Genomic DNA, 17,078 nt, shown 5'->3' with positions numbered 1-17,078 from the left:
AAATGAGACACTGGGGTCGAAACAATTAATTCAGGATGTTTGAACAGTCATGAAAAACCTCATCAAAAATCAAATCATTGAATTGAGGGAGGATATAAAGAAGGCAATGGATGAACAAAAAGAAGAAATTGAAAGTCTGAAAAAATAAATCACAGAACTTATGGAAATGAAAGGCACAATAGAAGAGATGAAAAAACAACTGAAACCTACAATGTTAAATTTCAGAGGCAGAAGATAAGATTAGTGAACTGGAGGATGGGACATTTGACATCCTAAAACAAAAGAAAATATAGGGAAAAGAATGGAAAAATATGAGCAGGGACTCAGGGATTTGAATGACAACATGAAGCACATGAATATATGTGTTGTGGGTGTCCCAGAAGGAGAAGAGAAAGAAAAAGAGAAAAACTGATGGAGGAAATTATCACTGAAAATTTCCCAACTCTTATGAAGGACTTAAAATTACACATTCAAGAAGTGCAGTGTACCCCAAACAGAGTAGATCCAAATAGACATACTCCAAGACACTTACTAATCAGAATGTCAGATGTCAAAGAGAAAGAGAGAATTTTGAAAGCAGCAGGAGAAAAGCAGTCCATCACATACAAGGGAAGCCCAGTAAGACTATGGATAGATTTCTCAGCAGAAACCATGGAGGCAAGAAGACAGTGGTATGATATATTTCAGATACTAAAAGAGAAAAACTGTCAACCAAGAATTTTTATCCAGCAAAATTGTCCTTCAAAAACAAGAGGGAAATTAAAACACTTTCAGGCAAAGAAATACTAAAGGGAGCACTAGAGACAGATAGGAAAAGACAGGAGAGAGAGAGATGTGGAGAAGAGTGTAGAAATGAAGACTATCAGTAAAGGTAAAAAAGAAGAAAAATTAGATATGATATATAAAATCCAAAAGGCAAAATGGTAGAAGAAAGTACTGCCCTTACAGTAATAACACTAAATGTTAATGGATTAAACTCCCCAATCAAAAGACATAGACTGGCAGAATGGATTAAAAAACAGGACCTATCTATATGCTGTCTATAGGAAACACATTTTAGACCCAAAGATAAACATAGGTTGAAAGTGAAAGTTTGGGAAAAAATATTTCATGCAAACAACAATCAGAAAAGAGCAAGAGTAGCTATACTAATACCCAACCAATCAGGCTTCAAATATAAAACAATTAAAAGAGACAACAAAGGATACTGTGTGTTAATAAAAGGAATAATTCAACAAGAAGACATAATAATCATAAATATTTATGCATCAAGCCAGAATGCTCCAAAATACAAGGCAAACATTGAAAACACTGAAAAGAGAAATAAACACATCTACCATAATAGGTGGAGACTTCAATTCTCCACTCTCATCAATATACAGAACATCTAGACAGAGGATCAATAAAGCAACAGAGAACTTGAATAATACAATAAACGAACTAGACTTAACAGACATTTATAGAATATTACACCCCACAACAGCAGGATACACCTTTTTCGCAAATGCTCATGGATCATTCTCAAGGATAGACCATATGCTGGGTCACAAAGCAAGGTTCAGTGAATTTAAAAAGATTGAAACCATACAAAACACTTTCTCAGATCATAATGGAATGAAGTTGGAAATCAGTAACAGGCAGAGGGCCAGAAAATTCACAAATATATGGAGGCTCAACAACACACTCACTCTTAAAACAACCAGTGGGTCAAGGAAGAAACTACAAGAGAAATCAGTAAATATCTCAAGCCAAATGAAAATGAAAACACAATATATGAAGATTTAAGGGATGCAGCAAAGGCAGTGCTAAGATGGAAATTTATTGCCCTAAATTCCTGTATCAAAAAAGAAGAAAGAGCAAAAATCAAGGAAGTAACTGTTCACTTGGAAGAACTAGAGAAAGAAAACCAAACTAACCCCAAAGCAAGCAAAAGAAAAGAAATAATGAAGATTAGAGCAGAAAAAAATGAAATTGAGAACATGAAAACAATTGAGAAAATCAACAAAACCAGAGGTTGGTTCTATGAGAAAATCATAAGATTATGGACCCTTAGCAAGGTTGATAAAAAGAAGAAAGAGGGTGCAAATGAATAAAATCAAAAATGGAAAAGGAGACATAACCACTAACCCCACAGAAATAAAGGAGATAATGAGAGGATACTATGAACAACTTTATGCTAATAAACTAGACAACATAGATTGACTCAAGAAGAAATAGACGACCTCAACAAACCAATCACAAGTAAAGAAATTGGAGTAGTCATTAAGAAGCTCCCAAAAAAGAAAAGTTAGGACCAGATGGCTTCATGTGTGAATTCTACCAACATTCAAGAAAGAATTAGTACCAATCCTGCTCAAACTCATCAAAAAAATGGAAGAGGAGGGAAGGCTGCCTAACTCATTTTATGGAGCCAACATCACCTTCATACCACAGTCAGACAAAGATACTACAAGCAAGGAAAATTACAGACCATTCTTGCTAATGAATATAGATGCAAAAATTCTTGCAGATTGAATCCAGCAGCACGTTAAAAGAATTATACACCATCACCAAGTAGGATTCAACCCAGATATGCAAGGATGTTTCAACATAAAGAAAATCAATTAATGTAATACACCACATCAACAAATCAAAGCAGAAAAACCACATGATCATCTCAATTGATGCAGAAAAGGCATTTGACAAAATTCAACATCCTTTCTTGTTGAAAAAAATTCAATGGATAGGAATACAAGGGAACTTCCTCAATATGTTAAAGGGAGTATATGAAAACATGCAGCTAACATCATCTTCAATGGGGAAAAACTGAAAACTTTACCCCTGAGATCAGGAACAAGACAAGGATGTCCACTATCACCATTGTTATTCAACATTGCATTGGAGGTTCTAGCCAGAACAATTAGACAAGAAAAAGAAATATAAGGCATCAAAATTGGAAAGGAAGAAGTAAAACTCTCACTGTTTTGTAAATGATATACTAGATGTTGAAAACCCTAAAAAATCCACACCAAAACTACTAGAACTAATAAATGACTACAGCAAAGTGGCAGGTTACAAGATCAAAACTCAAAAATCTGTAGTGTTTCTATACACAATTAATTAGCATTCTGAGAGGGAAATCAAGGGAAAATTCCATTTACAATTACAAACAAAAGAATAAAATATTTAGCAATAAATTTAATTGTAGCACAATAATGTTAGTACACTCAATGAAGCTAAATGTGAGAATGATAGGAGGAAGTCTGGAGTTTTCTTTCTGAAACCAGAAGGAAAGATAGATGCTTGATTTGAACAGTGAATACATAAGTATTTGCAAAGTCCCCATGGGGGAACAGCAAGAAAGGGGGAAAAATTCAACTTCTCCACTTGGAGAATTCCTGATATTCTTACAAGCAGTGGGGACAACCAAATCAATAGGCCGAGCCCTCAATCTTGGGGTTTGTTCATATGAAACTTATCCCCACAAAGGATAGACTAAGCCTACTTAAAATTAGGCCTAAGAGTCACCCCCAGAGAACCTCTTTTGTTGCACATATGTGGCCTATCTCTCTCTCTCAGCCAACACAGCAAGCAAACTCATTGCCCTCCCCCTCTCTACATGGGACATGACTCCCAGGGGTGTAAATATCCCTGGCAATGTGGGACAAAAATCCTAGAATGAGCTGGGACCCAGCATCAAGAGATTGAGAAAACTTTATCACCTAAAAGGTGGGAGAGAGAAATGAGATAAAATAAAGTATCAGTGGCTAAGAGATCTCAAACAGAGTCAAGAGGTTATCCTGGAGGTTATTCTTATGCATTTCTTAGATGGCCCCTTTTTAATTTAAGGTGTATTAGAGAGGCTAGAGGGAAGTGCCTGAAACTGTAGAGCTGTGTTCCAGTAGCTATGTTTCTTGAAGATGAACGTATAATGATACAGCTTTCACAATGTGTCTCTGTGAGTGCAAAAACCTTGTGTCTGATGCTTCTTTTATCTATGATAGTGACAGATGAGTAAAAAAATATGGATTAAAAATAAATAATGGGAACAAATGTTAAAATAAATTGAGTCGATTGAAATACTATTAAACAATGAAAGGGACTGGCAAGGGGTATAGAAAAAAATGGGGGGGAACAAGGGTTAAAATATATTGAGTAGATGGAGATATTAGTGGTCAATGAGAGGGTGGGGTAAGGGCTATGGTATATATGAGTTTTTTTCTTTTTTCTTTTTATCTCTTTTTCTGGAGTGATGCAAATGTTCTGAATAATGATCATGGTGATGAATATACTGCTGTGTGATGATATTGTGAATCATTGATTCTACATCATGCATGGAACATTTGTATGTTAAGAATGTTCATGTTTCTGTGTTGTTTTGGCTTGATGATAAAAAATAAATTTTAAAAATATATGTTTAAGCATTTTACAATACCGATTTATAGATCTGTGTATTCTGGAGCCAGTTGCCTGACTTAACTATAGAACTTATTATCCATTAAAAAATCTGGCTGATCATAAGGTTAGTGTACTTGTGGTTTAGACCACTGGTTGGAACTTGGCCTTTCTCTATCCTAAACCGCTGCATTTTCTCTCTTGGGCTGCCTTTTCTTTTCTCAATTTTCTTTTTCAATACCATGTTCAGACTCTAGACCTTGATTTGGGTAAATAAATATATTATTTCCTTGGTTATTAATTCAATTCTCCTACTCTCTTGAGTAGTTTGCAATATATGGCTGGTCTGAAAACCACCACCCTCTAAAATAGACAGTTGAGCTCAGTGTTTGGGAATGGCAAAAAAATGATTACATATATTTTATATTAGATATAAAATCCTGCTCTTTTACTCCTTTTAGTTGGATTTAAAAGGGATTATTATGGTAGAATGTGAGGGGAAAAGCAATCTTTATAAAACCAATATAACAGCTTTCTCTCATTGAAATGATTATTGCTAATAGGGAAGACCTATGTTACCAAATAATAATTAAATTCTCTAAGGAACCATATGACTGAGGTTTTTTAATGGAGCCTAAACTTTCAGTATTATTTCAAAATAATTGAAATTATTGAATTTCAAATTATTTTCATATGTAAATCCTCCTTTTGATTGTAAAAGATTCCTAACTGAAGTTTTAATACAGTATAAACTTGGGTCTTTTACTCATTCAAACCTTGTATTTATAAAATAGATTGACCACAGCTCCTACTTTTGGTTTTCCTGGGTAAATAGTGCATTAATTTCTGGTAATACAATTTATGGTCTCTACAAAAACCCTGCCAGTTCCTGTTTGTCTTTATATGTAGTTTTTACTCTTGGCAGAATGATTTTTGCTGTTTAAAATCTTTCAGTGTTTTCAAGATCTAATTTGACAGCATTTGTCAGACATTTCCTCATCTCCATCTCTACTTACTGTTTCCATTATTCAGTTTCTAGATCTTTAAATATTCATAAAAATAAGTTTTCTAGCAGTTGATTCCTATTATTGAACTTTTAAACATCTCTGAATTACATCCTAGTAATTTTAAGTGACTATTACAACACTCTTTTGCCTATGGAGATGGTTTCCATTTTCATTTCCTAAGTAATCTAACATGAAAGACAGAAAACAAGGGCCTTAAAAGAAAACCCTTAATCTAGAGTAGAAATTGTCTTATTTTAATTTGATGCCCTTAAAAATTAAGTAGGTTAAGAAAATAAAGAAAATTGAAAAGCAGCAATAAAAAGCAAATAAAAAATTAAATAGGTTAGTTTCTGTGTGTTTAAATATTCTTGCTATATATTAATGAAATCCGAAAAAAGTCTTTTCCCAGTGAAACACAAATTCCTTGTTTTACCAATAATGTATTAATTTGAAATATTACTATGGTAATGAATGCAGATAGTTATTTTGGTTGCCATTTTGATGGAGGTTAACTTTTTTATAAGGCAAAATAAAATTAAACCATCTCTGACATCTGATATTCAGCAAGCAGTACTCAGGAGATCTTATCCCATAACATATGGCCCCTCTGCTTGCCTGGAGCAGGTCCTGAGGAAATACTGCTGGCCTGCTAACAGTTCTAGCTCAATATCTTCATTCTCGCTTAAAACTAAAAAAACATGCAAAACAGATTTACCTATATCAAGCTAGTATGTCTTGTTATGAAATTGTGGATATTTTCACCAATCACATTCTGAAGTCCAGAGTGCTAACTTTTTAGTCTATGAAATTCATACATGCCAGTACAAATAGGAAGAGTGAGAAAAGACATTCCTACCTCCTGTTAGCATTTGTGAACATTTACAAATACATTTGTCATTGTCTGCATCTTTTGTGCTAAAATCATTTCCTGGTTGGCTAATGCTGCTGATTTTGCCTGCTGTCCCTGTAAGTCCTTTAAGATGGATCCTGTAAAAAAAAAAAAAAAAAGAGTAATTGGCTTAGATTATTAATTTACAGTAGTGGAAACTTTTTTATAATGAAGAATTTCATTTCATAGAGACTATGTCTATATTGGTTAGTGTTCTGATGCATATTCCTGGCAAAATATTTTGCAGTGGTGTAAACAGGAACCACTTTATCATCAAACCCTTAGGCAAAGAGGAATGTTTTCAGGAACCTTCAATGCAATGCATATCACTTGCACCGGTATCAGCAAGGACTGTAGCCCTATAATTTATCTCCCAGCTGCTTTCAGATAAACAGAAGAGGGGAAAATAAAGTGTGAGAGGATCCTCTTTCCAGGTTTCCAATCATCCTCCTCTATTAAAATGAGAGTGCTAAGGTGACTGGAACACATCAAACGTAATTTTTTTCAGTGTATGGCAGGGGAGCCGGAGGTAGGCAACAAGGAATGATTGTTGAGTTTCAAGTGGAAGTCTACCAAATTATGTAAAAAATAAATCCTTATAGCTGCTTTGCCTCATTTCTGTATTACTGTAATAAACCTGTTAGACATTAAGAAAAGAATAAATATTTGCTTAGATACTAGACAATATCCTATACTTTCAGAATATTGCAAAAACATCGCTTGCATCAGCAGTCTCTGTGCCAACCAGTATATAAAGGAAGGAAAAGAAAGGTACATTTTGTTTTTGTTTTTGTTTCAATTTCTCTTAACCATACTACAAACAAATAAGCGATAAAATCCGTTGCCGGTTGATACAGTATTGATCAGAGCAAGCATTTTATGTATGAATGTGTGGAATGTGATGTTATTTCATTAATATAATTGAGTGTCATATTCTTGGGCCCAGGAGCATTGAATCTTCACAGCCTGTTGCTATGGCAGCCTAAACTACAAAATAAAATCTCACAATGTTGGCAGTAGAATTGTATTTCAAAGTCCAAAAATCATGCTCATCTTTGTAAAACATGCTAAAATGTGCTAACCACTACCTTGGAAGTAATATGATTTCAGAGAACTAATGTTGGAAAGGAGGGCAGAAAAGAGAGGAAAGGATCACTTATGGAGCATCTGCCAATTAAGCTGTGCCAGGCACTCTCATAGATACTATTGCATTTAATGCATAACAATCCTAAGAGATAGGTGTGTTCCTGTTTTTATATATAAATATCTTCTCTTTCTTCTCATTGGAACAGAGACTACTAATGTGAATCATATTTTTGCAATATTCTAAAGGTATGGGATATTATCTAGTGTTTAAGTAAATAATATATTTATTCCTTTCTCTCTAACATTTTTTTTATGTTTTATGTATAAAGTCATTGAGGTTCATAAATATGAACTTGCCCAAAGTCAAAGCTAGTAAGTGGAGGAGCTAGGATTTGTACCAGATGTTCCTACCTCCTCTGTTATGTTTTTTACCCTGGAGCACACCTTAACAGAGATGTTTGTTTACTGAAGAAGTAATTATGAAAAGATGTAGTGGGAGGGGGAGCACATCAAATGGAATTCCCTCATAAGTATTAGTTCTAAATTACTTTTATATTAAGGACTTAGATTTTTTTTAATTAAATATAACATCCTTAGAAATTTCTTCATAAAACATTGAATTTGTGAAACACATTGTCCTACGCGTTTAAAAATGAGACTGAGCCCTTCATCAATATTTATATACCTGCTGCAAAATATAAATATAAGTTCTAATCATCTTTGATATTTTGAAACACTTTAATTTCTTTTTAGTCAACTCACATTAATCATAGGTAGGACTGAGATTAACGATTTCCCTTGCTTTTCTTCCCTTTTGATTCTCCTGTCTCTGTGGAACAATTTTAGTGTTCATGGAATTTATTAAATCCTCCTAAAGGCAAGCCCAATACGGAAGAAAACAATTATTTCTCCGTCTCTGTTAAAAGGGTTGTATAAATTTATTTAGATCCTTCTGTTCTACAGCCTATTTGTTTAAAGTACTTATTTAAAAAAATTGATTATTACAAATACTCATATTCTTGAAATTGCTTTAAATTGGTATCAGTTATTCTTGATATAACAGTGGAGTAAAAGAAGAGGTCGTTCCAATGTTTAATAATTAAATCTCAGTGTTTGTATATACCAGAATATTTGTGAAAAGTGACCATTTTTAGGGATTAATGTGCAAGTAGTTTTTAGTTTTACTGAAAAGAATCATATTCTATTGATGTATTTCTCCATTTCTTATAGCAAGCTTGTACTTTTTAGTTTGCCTACATTTGGGGGACATTTTTAGGGAAAAAAAATACTGGTATTACATTCAATTGGTCCTCTGAAACATTTATAATTATTAAAAGTTTTAATCACATCTAAGTCCTCTTATTACAGTTTATCATGTTTCATTAGGATAATAACTTTTAGATGTAATGTCTCTATTTTATATTACCAAATAAAGTCAATTAAGCTTTAAACTAGTGTTTTTTAAAAATGGCATATCCAAAAATTGATTGCATTTGTAAAACAAGTATCTGTTAAAAACTCTCACTTTAAAATATTTTTATAATGTTAACACACAAGGGTGATGACCCATTTTGCAAAATCTTCTTATGCAAACATTCTAATCCTTATTTTTTGTGGGTTTTTTTTTCAAATCTACTATTGTAGATTCCTAACTCTTTCCAGTTGAAACAATATTTGACTTGGAGGTAAAATAACGACAGATTACTTATAGCTCAGATTTCATTGAAGTTTTGTTCTCTTTGGAGTAAATTTGGAACTACAGTAAGATCCTAACACCTATCTTTTCAATCATATTGGTCATTGCTTCTCCAAGAAAACCCTGCTATTTCTGTAGTGAAAATTAATGGAATATATGCCACTGACTTTTTAACTCTCAAATGTTTAAAAAATAGAAGAGTGAGAGAGGGAGGGAGCAAGAGAAAGAGGGAGAGAGTGAAAGAAGAGAAGAGAAATGTGGCAAAATGCTAATAGTTGATAAATCTGGGTAGCTGGGTGGGGTTACTCTGGAGTTCTATGTATTGTTATTGTATTATTTTTGCAACTTTTTGTATGTTTGAAATTATTTCAAAAGAAAAGTTTTTAAAAGGCTTGTTGAAAATTATGTTTTTGAAACCTGCTTCTGAATTTTATCCATTGTTAAGTAAGCATACTGGACAGTGTATAATTTCTGGTAGTTGTGCAGCCAACTTGACTTTCAGCAAGTTTTTTGTGCTGTGTGACACTTTCCTAGGAAGCCAGATAAGGGGCCTTAAAATCGTATTTCTTTTCCTAACTATTCAGACTCTGGAATTTCCAAATTGGATGTTAATGAGATTTAGTTGAAATTGTAGGCCAGATAATGAAGTTTGTGAAGCTCCTATTGAATTTCATGATATTTATTTCTGACCTCAGAGGAGGCTTTTAGTAATGGGTACTCTGAGCACCAAAAACTACCAGTCTGTGCTTCATCAAAGCTGTGTTAGTGACTTAACCATCCTGTTATGCCTCCTCAAACCAATTCCTTTGGTGCCACGCGTAGCACTCTCACTTCTATTTTTCTCTATCCTTACCACTGCTTGTGCATTTTTGAGTAGCTTTGCGTACTTTATATAGTAGCATATATATGTGTGTGGCTTTATCTTACTTGTCTTATACAGTAGATTGTCAAGGTATGGTCTTTCCTTTGCTATTTCCTGTTTCCGTGCTCACAGCATTTTAGAGCTAGAAAGTAAAATCGTAGTTGAGGTTGCCCATGCTATTCTTATAACATTCAGGGTTGTTGTTACCAAATGAGTGGGGACAAGAAAAATACTAAGGGAGTACTGTGAATCTGGTATACTTTCTGTAGCACAGAATAGAGGAGTGGACTAACCATCTATCCAATTCAGCCATTTTAAAACTTGGCAACTGATCCTGAATTTGGGGTTGAAATTAGTAATAAAATATGTTTACACTGCAAAAAAAAAAAAAAAAGATTAAACTTTTAAACCTGTTAGTAGAAAATATTACAGTCATAGGTGTATATTTGTTATACTGATATGACATATAGCGCAGAATCTTAACCTTCACTTATTCCACAAATAGTTGTTGAATGCCTATTTTTTGCCTAGCAGGATTCTTCTAGACTTTGAGAATACATGAGCAAACACCACAAACAAATTCCTTGTCTCATGAACTTTCCTTTCTACTAATGTTATAACTAAAATTAGAATTTTAATACTAGAAAAACTTACCTAAAGAAAATAATATTTCTAAGAAAGATGTTTTTCTTATTAAGGTAGTCTAAGAGTAGTTTAGTTTCTGGATAATATAATGTAATTCTCACTTTCTGGAATAATCACCCACAAATCCTTTACATTTCTTCAATTACATATACTTTGCTTACCTATAATTGAGTTCTTCACTTGAGAGAGAGAAATGTTCATACAATGAATATGCCTCATTGCCTTCCCAGTCTTTAAGATGTATTTTAAGCACGTATTGTTGATGATTAGTCAGTTGGGAAACAAACTCATTTCCTAGCCAGTACTCTCCTGAAGGGTTACCAAATCCCTGAAATCCAAGTTGTAAAATTCAATTATTTCATTTTTCTTTATATATTTGAAATCAACATTCTATCAATTTATCTCAGAATAATTATCAAAATCTTAGCAAAAATAACTTCCCAGGCAGACTATGGTAGCTTAGTGACAGAATTCTCGCCTGCCATGCTGGAGACCTGAGTTCGATTCCCAGAACCTGCCCATTCCAGAAATAAAAAATTAAAAAAATAACTTCCCATACTGCGGGAAGTTTGGTATTTTACATAGGAGAATAAATTTTTAAAAGGTAAGTTTTAAGAAACTAAGCTGTTACTGTAAGAAAATTAGTATTCAAATAATTAGAACTACTTGTGGAACTATCAGAGGAAACATAAGTACAAACAGCTGAATTCATAGATGGGTGATGCACTATGAAACAGTTGACTTAACAAATACTGTTGAGGCTGCCTTTAAAACAGAGTGCTTGCATGTCTTTGTTTTGATATATAGTTGGCATTACATTGCCATGACAATTCTTTAATAAGAAGACCTAAATACCAATTAAAAAGAACCCTTTTGTAAAAAAAAAAATTGTGTCAGAAGTAATCATTTAGTTTTGGGTCTGTGGCTAGGTTCTTTGTTCTCACACACGCAAAAAAATTACTTATTTTCAGATGGTTTAAGGAAAACTCATACCACTTTATATTCTTTCCAAGTCCTCTGAAAATCAACACTTCCATCTTCACGTCGCTGAATAATTGTCCATCCACCACCGCTTGTTTCCATGTCACAGTAAGCCTGTCAACAGGAAGATCATTTTTGCTTTATTGTATGTGAAACATTAGTGGCTTAGGTCTTTCTCTTAAATAACAGAAAACAAATGAATCTAGAATAATAAGACTTGACGTTGATAGGATTCTCTGGGATAAGGAACAGGGAACATCTTTATGCTCTTCTAAGAAACAGATAGCTTTAAATAAGTTGAAAACCATGAATTTAAAATGATTATTAAAAAATAAACAGTAACATAGTATATAATATAATGTATTTAAGAAAATATAACTTTTTGTCTACTCATTACTATTAATTATCATGGTCCTCACTGGCAGATTAAGACACCACCCCAATAGTTAACCCAAAGATTGTCGTTTCTCAAAGATTCATTATGAATGTGATTATTTTGACATATTGGTCCTTAGCCTCCCATCTCCAATCAATAGAAAACCATTATCTTATCCTCTCAATCTTGAAAACTTCTCACAACTTGCCAGTATTTATTTGGCTCTTCAGAGAGTTATGTAAAAGGAATTTTTTTTCATTGTAGGGTCTCCAAGACTCCTTTTATGTTATGTGATGAAACTGTTTGGATTCTTTTATGTTGAATAAAAATCAAATAACTCAATTCATCCCTCAGTATGAGGAATTGGAGATTCCAGTGTTCTCAATGTGATATATGTGAACTGAGCTTTACCTGGAGCTCTACCCTACAGATCTTAAGATCAAGCTTCTTTGCTCATTGCTGACTGCCCATTGTATTTCTCTTCCCAACTCTTCTTATTTCTGTTTTAGAACTGGCTTAGTCGGTTTAAACTTTGTTCATAACACAAAATTTTTTCTTGGGCCAAGAGCATGCATGCTCAATTTCAACTCAGCTGGAGTTTTTTTATGAAATTAAAAAACCCTGAAAATAACATTACATAAATAGTTTTAAATAATGATATTATAGAACAAAAAAGTTTTCCGGAGAATAATATAATTTCCCTACAACATACAATGTAGTAAATATTAAAGTTAAGTTCAAAACCAATTATAAATATTCTTTCTGTATTTTTTTATGGTATTGATTTGAAGTTTTCCATAGGAATTTTGAGAATAATAGGGAGAATTTTGGCAGAGTAAGTTTAAATCTGAACTATTTTGTGTTTACAAGTTAGAATCCTAGTGAAAGGGCTGAAGAGAACTAAGAAAAGCTAGTACTTTTCCTTCATTTTACATATGAGGAAACAATGACCCAAAGAAATTAACTTTTGGCTTGCCTGATTTCTCATTGCTAATGAAATAGAGAATTGTATTAGAATCCCAGCTTCTTGCTTTCCAGTAAACTTCTCTCTACCACTATTCCCATTCTCTCTCCATGGAGGTCACTTTATCCATTTATTGCTTTCTCCAAAAACCCTCATGTTTGGAAAGATATGTTCTACTTTTTAAAAAATTATGTTTATTAAGTAATAAAATGATATCCCAATTTTAAATTAATTGGACATATACAATTGATCTGCTTAAGGTCTATTATTATTAGAGTATCATTATTACTCTATATTGATATTATTATTTGTTAGCATTATCATTGTTATCACTGGAAAGGACCACTCTATTCCACACACTAGTACTTTGCATAGATTATACTCACACAGAAACTTTACTATAATTCTGCATTTTGAGAGGAGTAAAGATTTAGTAAAGTTAAATAAATTTGATTAGAGTCACCCTGCTATTAAGTGGAATGTACGATTTGAACAAGGCCTTCCTAATTCCCAACTGTATAATGTTTTTCTACTATCCCAAGCTGCCAAAAACAAAGAAACTTGACCCTTCTGTTAAATCCCTCAGCACAGTTCCAAGTTGTATAACAGTTCATGAATAATACTCCTTTTATTTGCCTATGGTCTACAAAATGCTCAATGCCGTTTTTTTCTATCAGGACATCTTTTTTAAAAATCTATTTAGTAAACTAGATGAATGTTACGTTGGTTTGGGAAAAATTCAGGAATGTACTTAGAAGTTAATTCACCTGTATCCTTAAAGGACAAACTGGTAAGTGGAAAGAAGTGATATGTTTCTTAATGAGCTTATTTTTGTTCCCAGAATATTTGACTCTTCAGTGCAAAAATTGCAGTTATGAAGTTACTGATATTTAACTACAGGCTCTTTTCTGTTTGGATAACAGGTTTATCTTGTTATGGAAGTCAGAGTCAAGATTCTCAGGTGACTGAGAGTTTTACTTTTCTTACTGTTAGTGTATAGATAATTTGAACCATCCCTATTCTCTTTAACTCCATTATTGGCAATGATAGGCTGTTTTGAACATTTTCTTAATACTTTGTCCAGATTTAAAAAATAGAGCAAAGGATTTATAAAAACTGAAGTGTTATGGTTAATTGGGTTGTAAAACTTCAGAGAAAGATAGTTTTCAAATACAGTTATCCACATAGCCATGAGGTATTGATTGAAAATGATGGAAGATTATATCAGGATCAGAAAAGCAGAAGTCTTCAGATAATGGCTAAAACATCGAACGCTCCAATTACAACAAACCTGAGGGCAGTTAATAATTTTGATTAGCATACTGTTGCACGATTCAGGAATATGATATCTTTCTATAAAGCTTGATGCTTTTTCAGCAAATAATGCTTGATTTAAATGTTATGCTTCAGCTCTATGACCATGGTAAAGTGATTAAATAGCAAACAAATAGATAAACATCCAGTCTGTTATTCTGTTAAATTTACGGAAGAAATTATTGTGTCTAGCAAAGTATACACTGAAGCATCTAATAAATACCATCTTTCAGCGACTACCTTGTAAAAAAAGAAACACCTAATAATTTTTTTAAAATAAAGTTGAAGCATTTAGGCCTTTTGGAGAAGGTCTGCCAAAAAGCGTTCTTTTCTTTAATTAGATAACAGCGCAAAACTGAGTACCCCGACATGAGAAGCTTCAGAGGCAGTAGTAGTTGTAGTCTTTGGAGGCAGTCAGAATGAAAATAACTGCCATTTAATAGCTGCATGGCAAGTACCAAGTCCTATATTGGCTGCTATACATTCATCATCACAAGCACATAAGACCATTTTAAGGCAAGGGTTATTACTATTATGTTACAGATTGAAAAACTAAGGCCTCAAAGATATAAAATGACTGGCTCAGAAACACAGATTGTCCAAGCTGGAATTTAAATGTAAGCCTATCTGACTTTCCTACTCTAGATCAGACTGTGAATTATGAATCTGAAAAGAATTAAGAATAACTTAATCTAGACCATTTGTTTTAGAGATGAGAAAATTGAGGTTTTGAAAGATTATTGTGTAAATGAGTTATTTGCTGCAAATGTTTAAAGGGAATATAAATCCTAATATTTCAGACCATGTCCTGAAACTCATATAATCTCATCTTTCTGCAGAACATTTCAGTTAAGTCCTTGGGGTGGGAACATTGCATTAACTCAGAAGAGCATTTATACAGTAGTATGAAGGCACTCTACAATTAATGATTGTTTTTCTGGATTTGCATTGGTAGCATTCACATTTTACTAATATCCTCTGTCATCCTCCTCTTGTCACTATTGTTCCCGTTATCACTAGACCAAGAAGATACATTAATCTAGTGACAGACAATAATATACAGAGATGATCATTTTTGCCAGTTAGCAAAGGGGATTCAAAATCTTAGTATAGAATCTATTGATTACTTTTTCATCTGCCAGATTGTATTTCATTTTGATCCTCCCCTAATAGGTACTAGGATTGTCAACTGATTTTAAAGACAATAATTCTAAGAGCCTCTAAAATTTCCATTTTGATGGAAATTCCATATTTAGGGGTTTTAACTTTGGTTCAGTGTATAGCTTGCTTCTACATTTAAATGCAAACGTATTTATATCTGTCATGTGTATGCTCATCCAATGTTTAACACTTCATACTGATTTAGAAAGAAACCACATTGAAATATTCCCTAGGAAAGTTATTCCCCTCACTTTCCTAGAGCTTTATGTTTCACAAAAGCAACTTCAAAAGAAGTGTCTCCTGAGAAGTCTAGAATAATTAAAAATAATTAATTATTTTTAATTAATATACTATATACTAGCTTCTCATGATAAGTTCTATTTCTTGTTAACTTTACATGCAATAATTAAATGCACTCTTTGAAGTAAACTTTGTGTACTTGAGAAGAAAATGTATTGTCCTCTTCGATGATGTCTTATAAGTCTTTCAGACTCTTAGTGTGGTGGCGAACAGCCTACACCAGCAGTTCTCATAGTGTGGCCTGTGGACTCCTGGGAGTGACTGAGACCCTTTCAACAAGTCCCCAAGATCAACATTATTTTCATACCAACACTAAGACATGAGTTGCCTTTAGCTCTGTGTTAGTTTTTGCCCTGATGGTGCGAAAGCACTAGTGGGTAAACCTGCTAATGCCCTGACATAAGTCATGACAATGCCATCAGATTGTACTCATAATCATTATTCTTCACAGTCCTGCAAGGAGATACTAGAAGAATATATTTCTTGTGGAAAATAGGATGGATATTTCCACATCATTAATATGCAACATTTATTTTCTATGTACAGAGATTGAAATTAGAGCCTTAGCCAGTGCCTTATCTGAGGTAGATACTCAGTAAATGTTTATTGCTTTGTATTGAGTAAAGTTGGGGAAAGATCCATAGTGTGTGAGATACACTCTGTGAGTTCCTCTGCTTCTGAAATGAGCTGCTTGGAGCCAGGGAGTTCAAAAATAGGGCTAACACCTTACCTTTATCTCCTCTGTAGAATTAGGAAATGTTAATGTGTAGATGCCACTAGTTGTAAGTCCTGATTTGAATGCCTCAGCACAGTCTCTGAAAATGATTTGTTCTTCTTTAGCAGCAATGGAGTTCTTAGCTGTTTTAAAGAATAGTAAAGCATTTAAATGAAATGCATGAAAAGGTAAAAGTTTATTATGTCAAGACCTATTCATTTGTTGATTTAGCCTCCTTTTATTACATTTGAATTCTTATAATATGCAAAAGGATGTATCAGTTTTTTAACCTTTCCAAAAAATTATTCTTTCAGCATGTTTTTTTCTATTAAATTCTCAGTTACCATTAATCCGTTTTTCCTATTTTTCATCAACTAAATATAATGCAAGTACTTCACAATCAGCTATAATAAATTATTACTTTTTAAAAATCTTACATTTTGAAATGAATCAGATAAACTTACTACTGAAGAATAGAAAAAAGAAAAAAACGATGTACCTGAAAATGGTATTACTGATAAGATGACTACAATATATAGTCTTTTAGGCCAGTATCATACCCAGGCTATAATATGTACTTTTCTCCTTTCTTTTTATATATCTGAGGCCATGTCTTTTAATTTCCTTTGAAATATTGGGTGAACATATGTAGTATCTTTGGATTTTTGACGACTGTACCATGACAGTTCGTGTCTTTGAAATTCACCC

The 17,078-nt window shown here is 33.2% G+C and overlaps 2 protein-coding genes across 2 annotated transcripts in view; one reads left to right on the top strand and one right to left on the bottom strand.

Annotated features, from left to right (window-relative positions):
* MCPH1 (microcephalin 1) overlaps positions 1-17,078 on the top strand; it is a 271,418-nt gene that overhangs the window by 132,557 nt on the left and 121,783 nt on the right. The gene's annotated exons all lie outside the window — the stretch shown is intronic.
* ANGPT2 (angiopoietin 2) overlaps positions 1-17,078 on the bottom strand; it is a 58,531-nt gene that overhangs the window by 7,463 nt on the left and 33,990 nt on the right. The window contains exons 5-8 of the mRNA XM_077152988.1: positions 16,386-16,513; positions 11,553-11,654; positions 10,721-10,887; positions 6,238-6,368 (exon numbers count right to left, since the gene is read on the bottom strand). Coding sequence (XP_077009103.1) covers positions 6,238-6,368; positions 10,721-10,887; positions 11,553-11,654; positions 16,386-16,513 — 528 coding nt within the window. The remainder of the gene's footprint in view (positions 1-6,237; positions 6,369-10,720; positions 10,888-11,552; positions 11,655-16,385; positions 16,514-17,078) is intronic.

This window comes from Tamandua tetradactyla, chromosome 3 (genome assembly GCF_023851605.1).
Source record: "Tamandua tetradactyla isolate mTamTet1 chromosome 3, mTamTet1.pri, whole genome shotgun sequence".
In the NCBI taxonomy this organism is placed as follows: domain Eukaryota; kingdom Metazoa; phylum Chordata; class Mammalia; order Pilosa; family Myrmecophagidae; genus Tamandua; species Tamandua tetradactyla.
The sequence above is the reverse complement of the archived record's forward strand: the minus strand, read 5'-3'. Positions and strand labels throughout refer to the sequence as shown.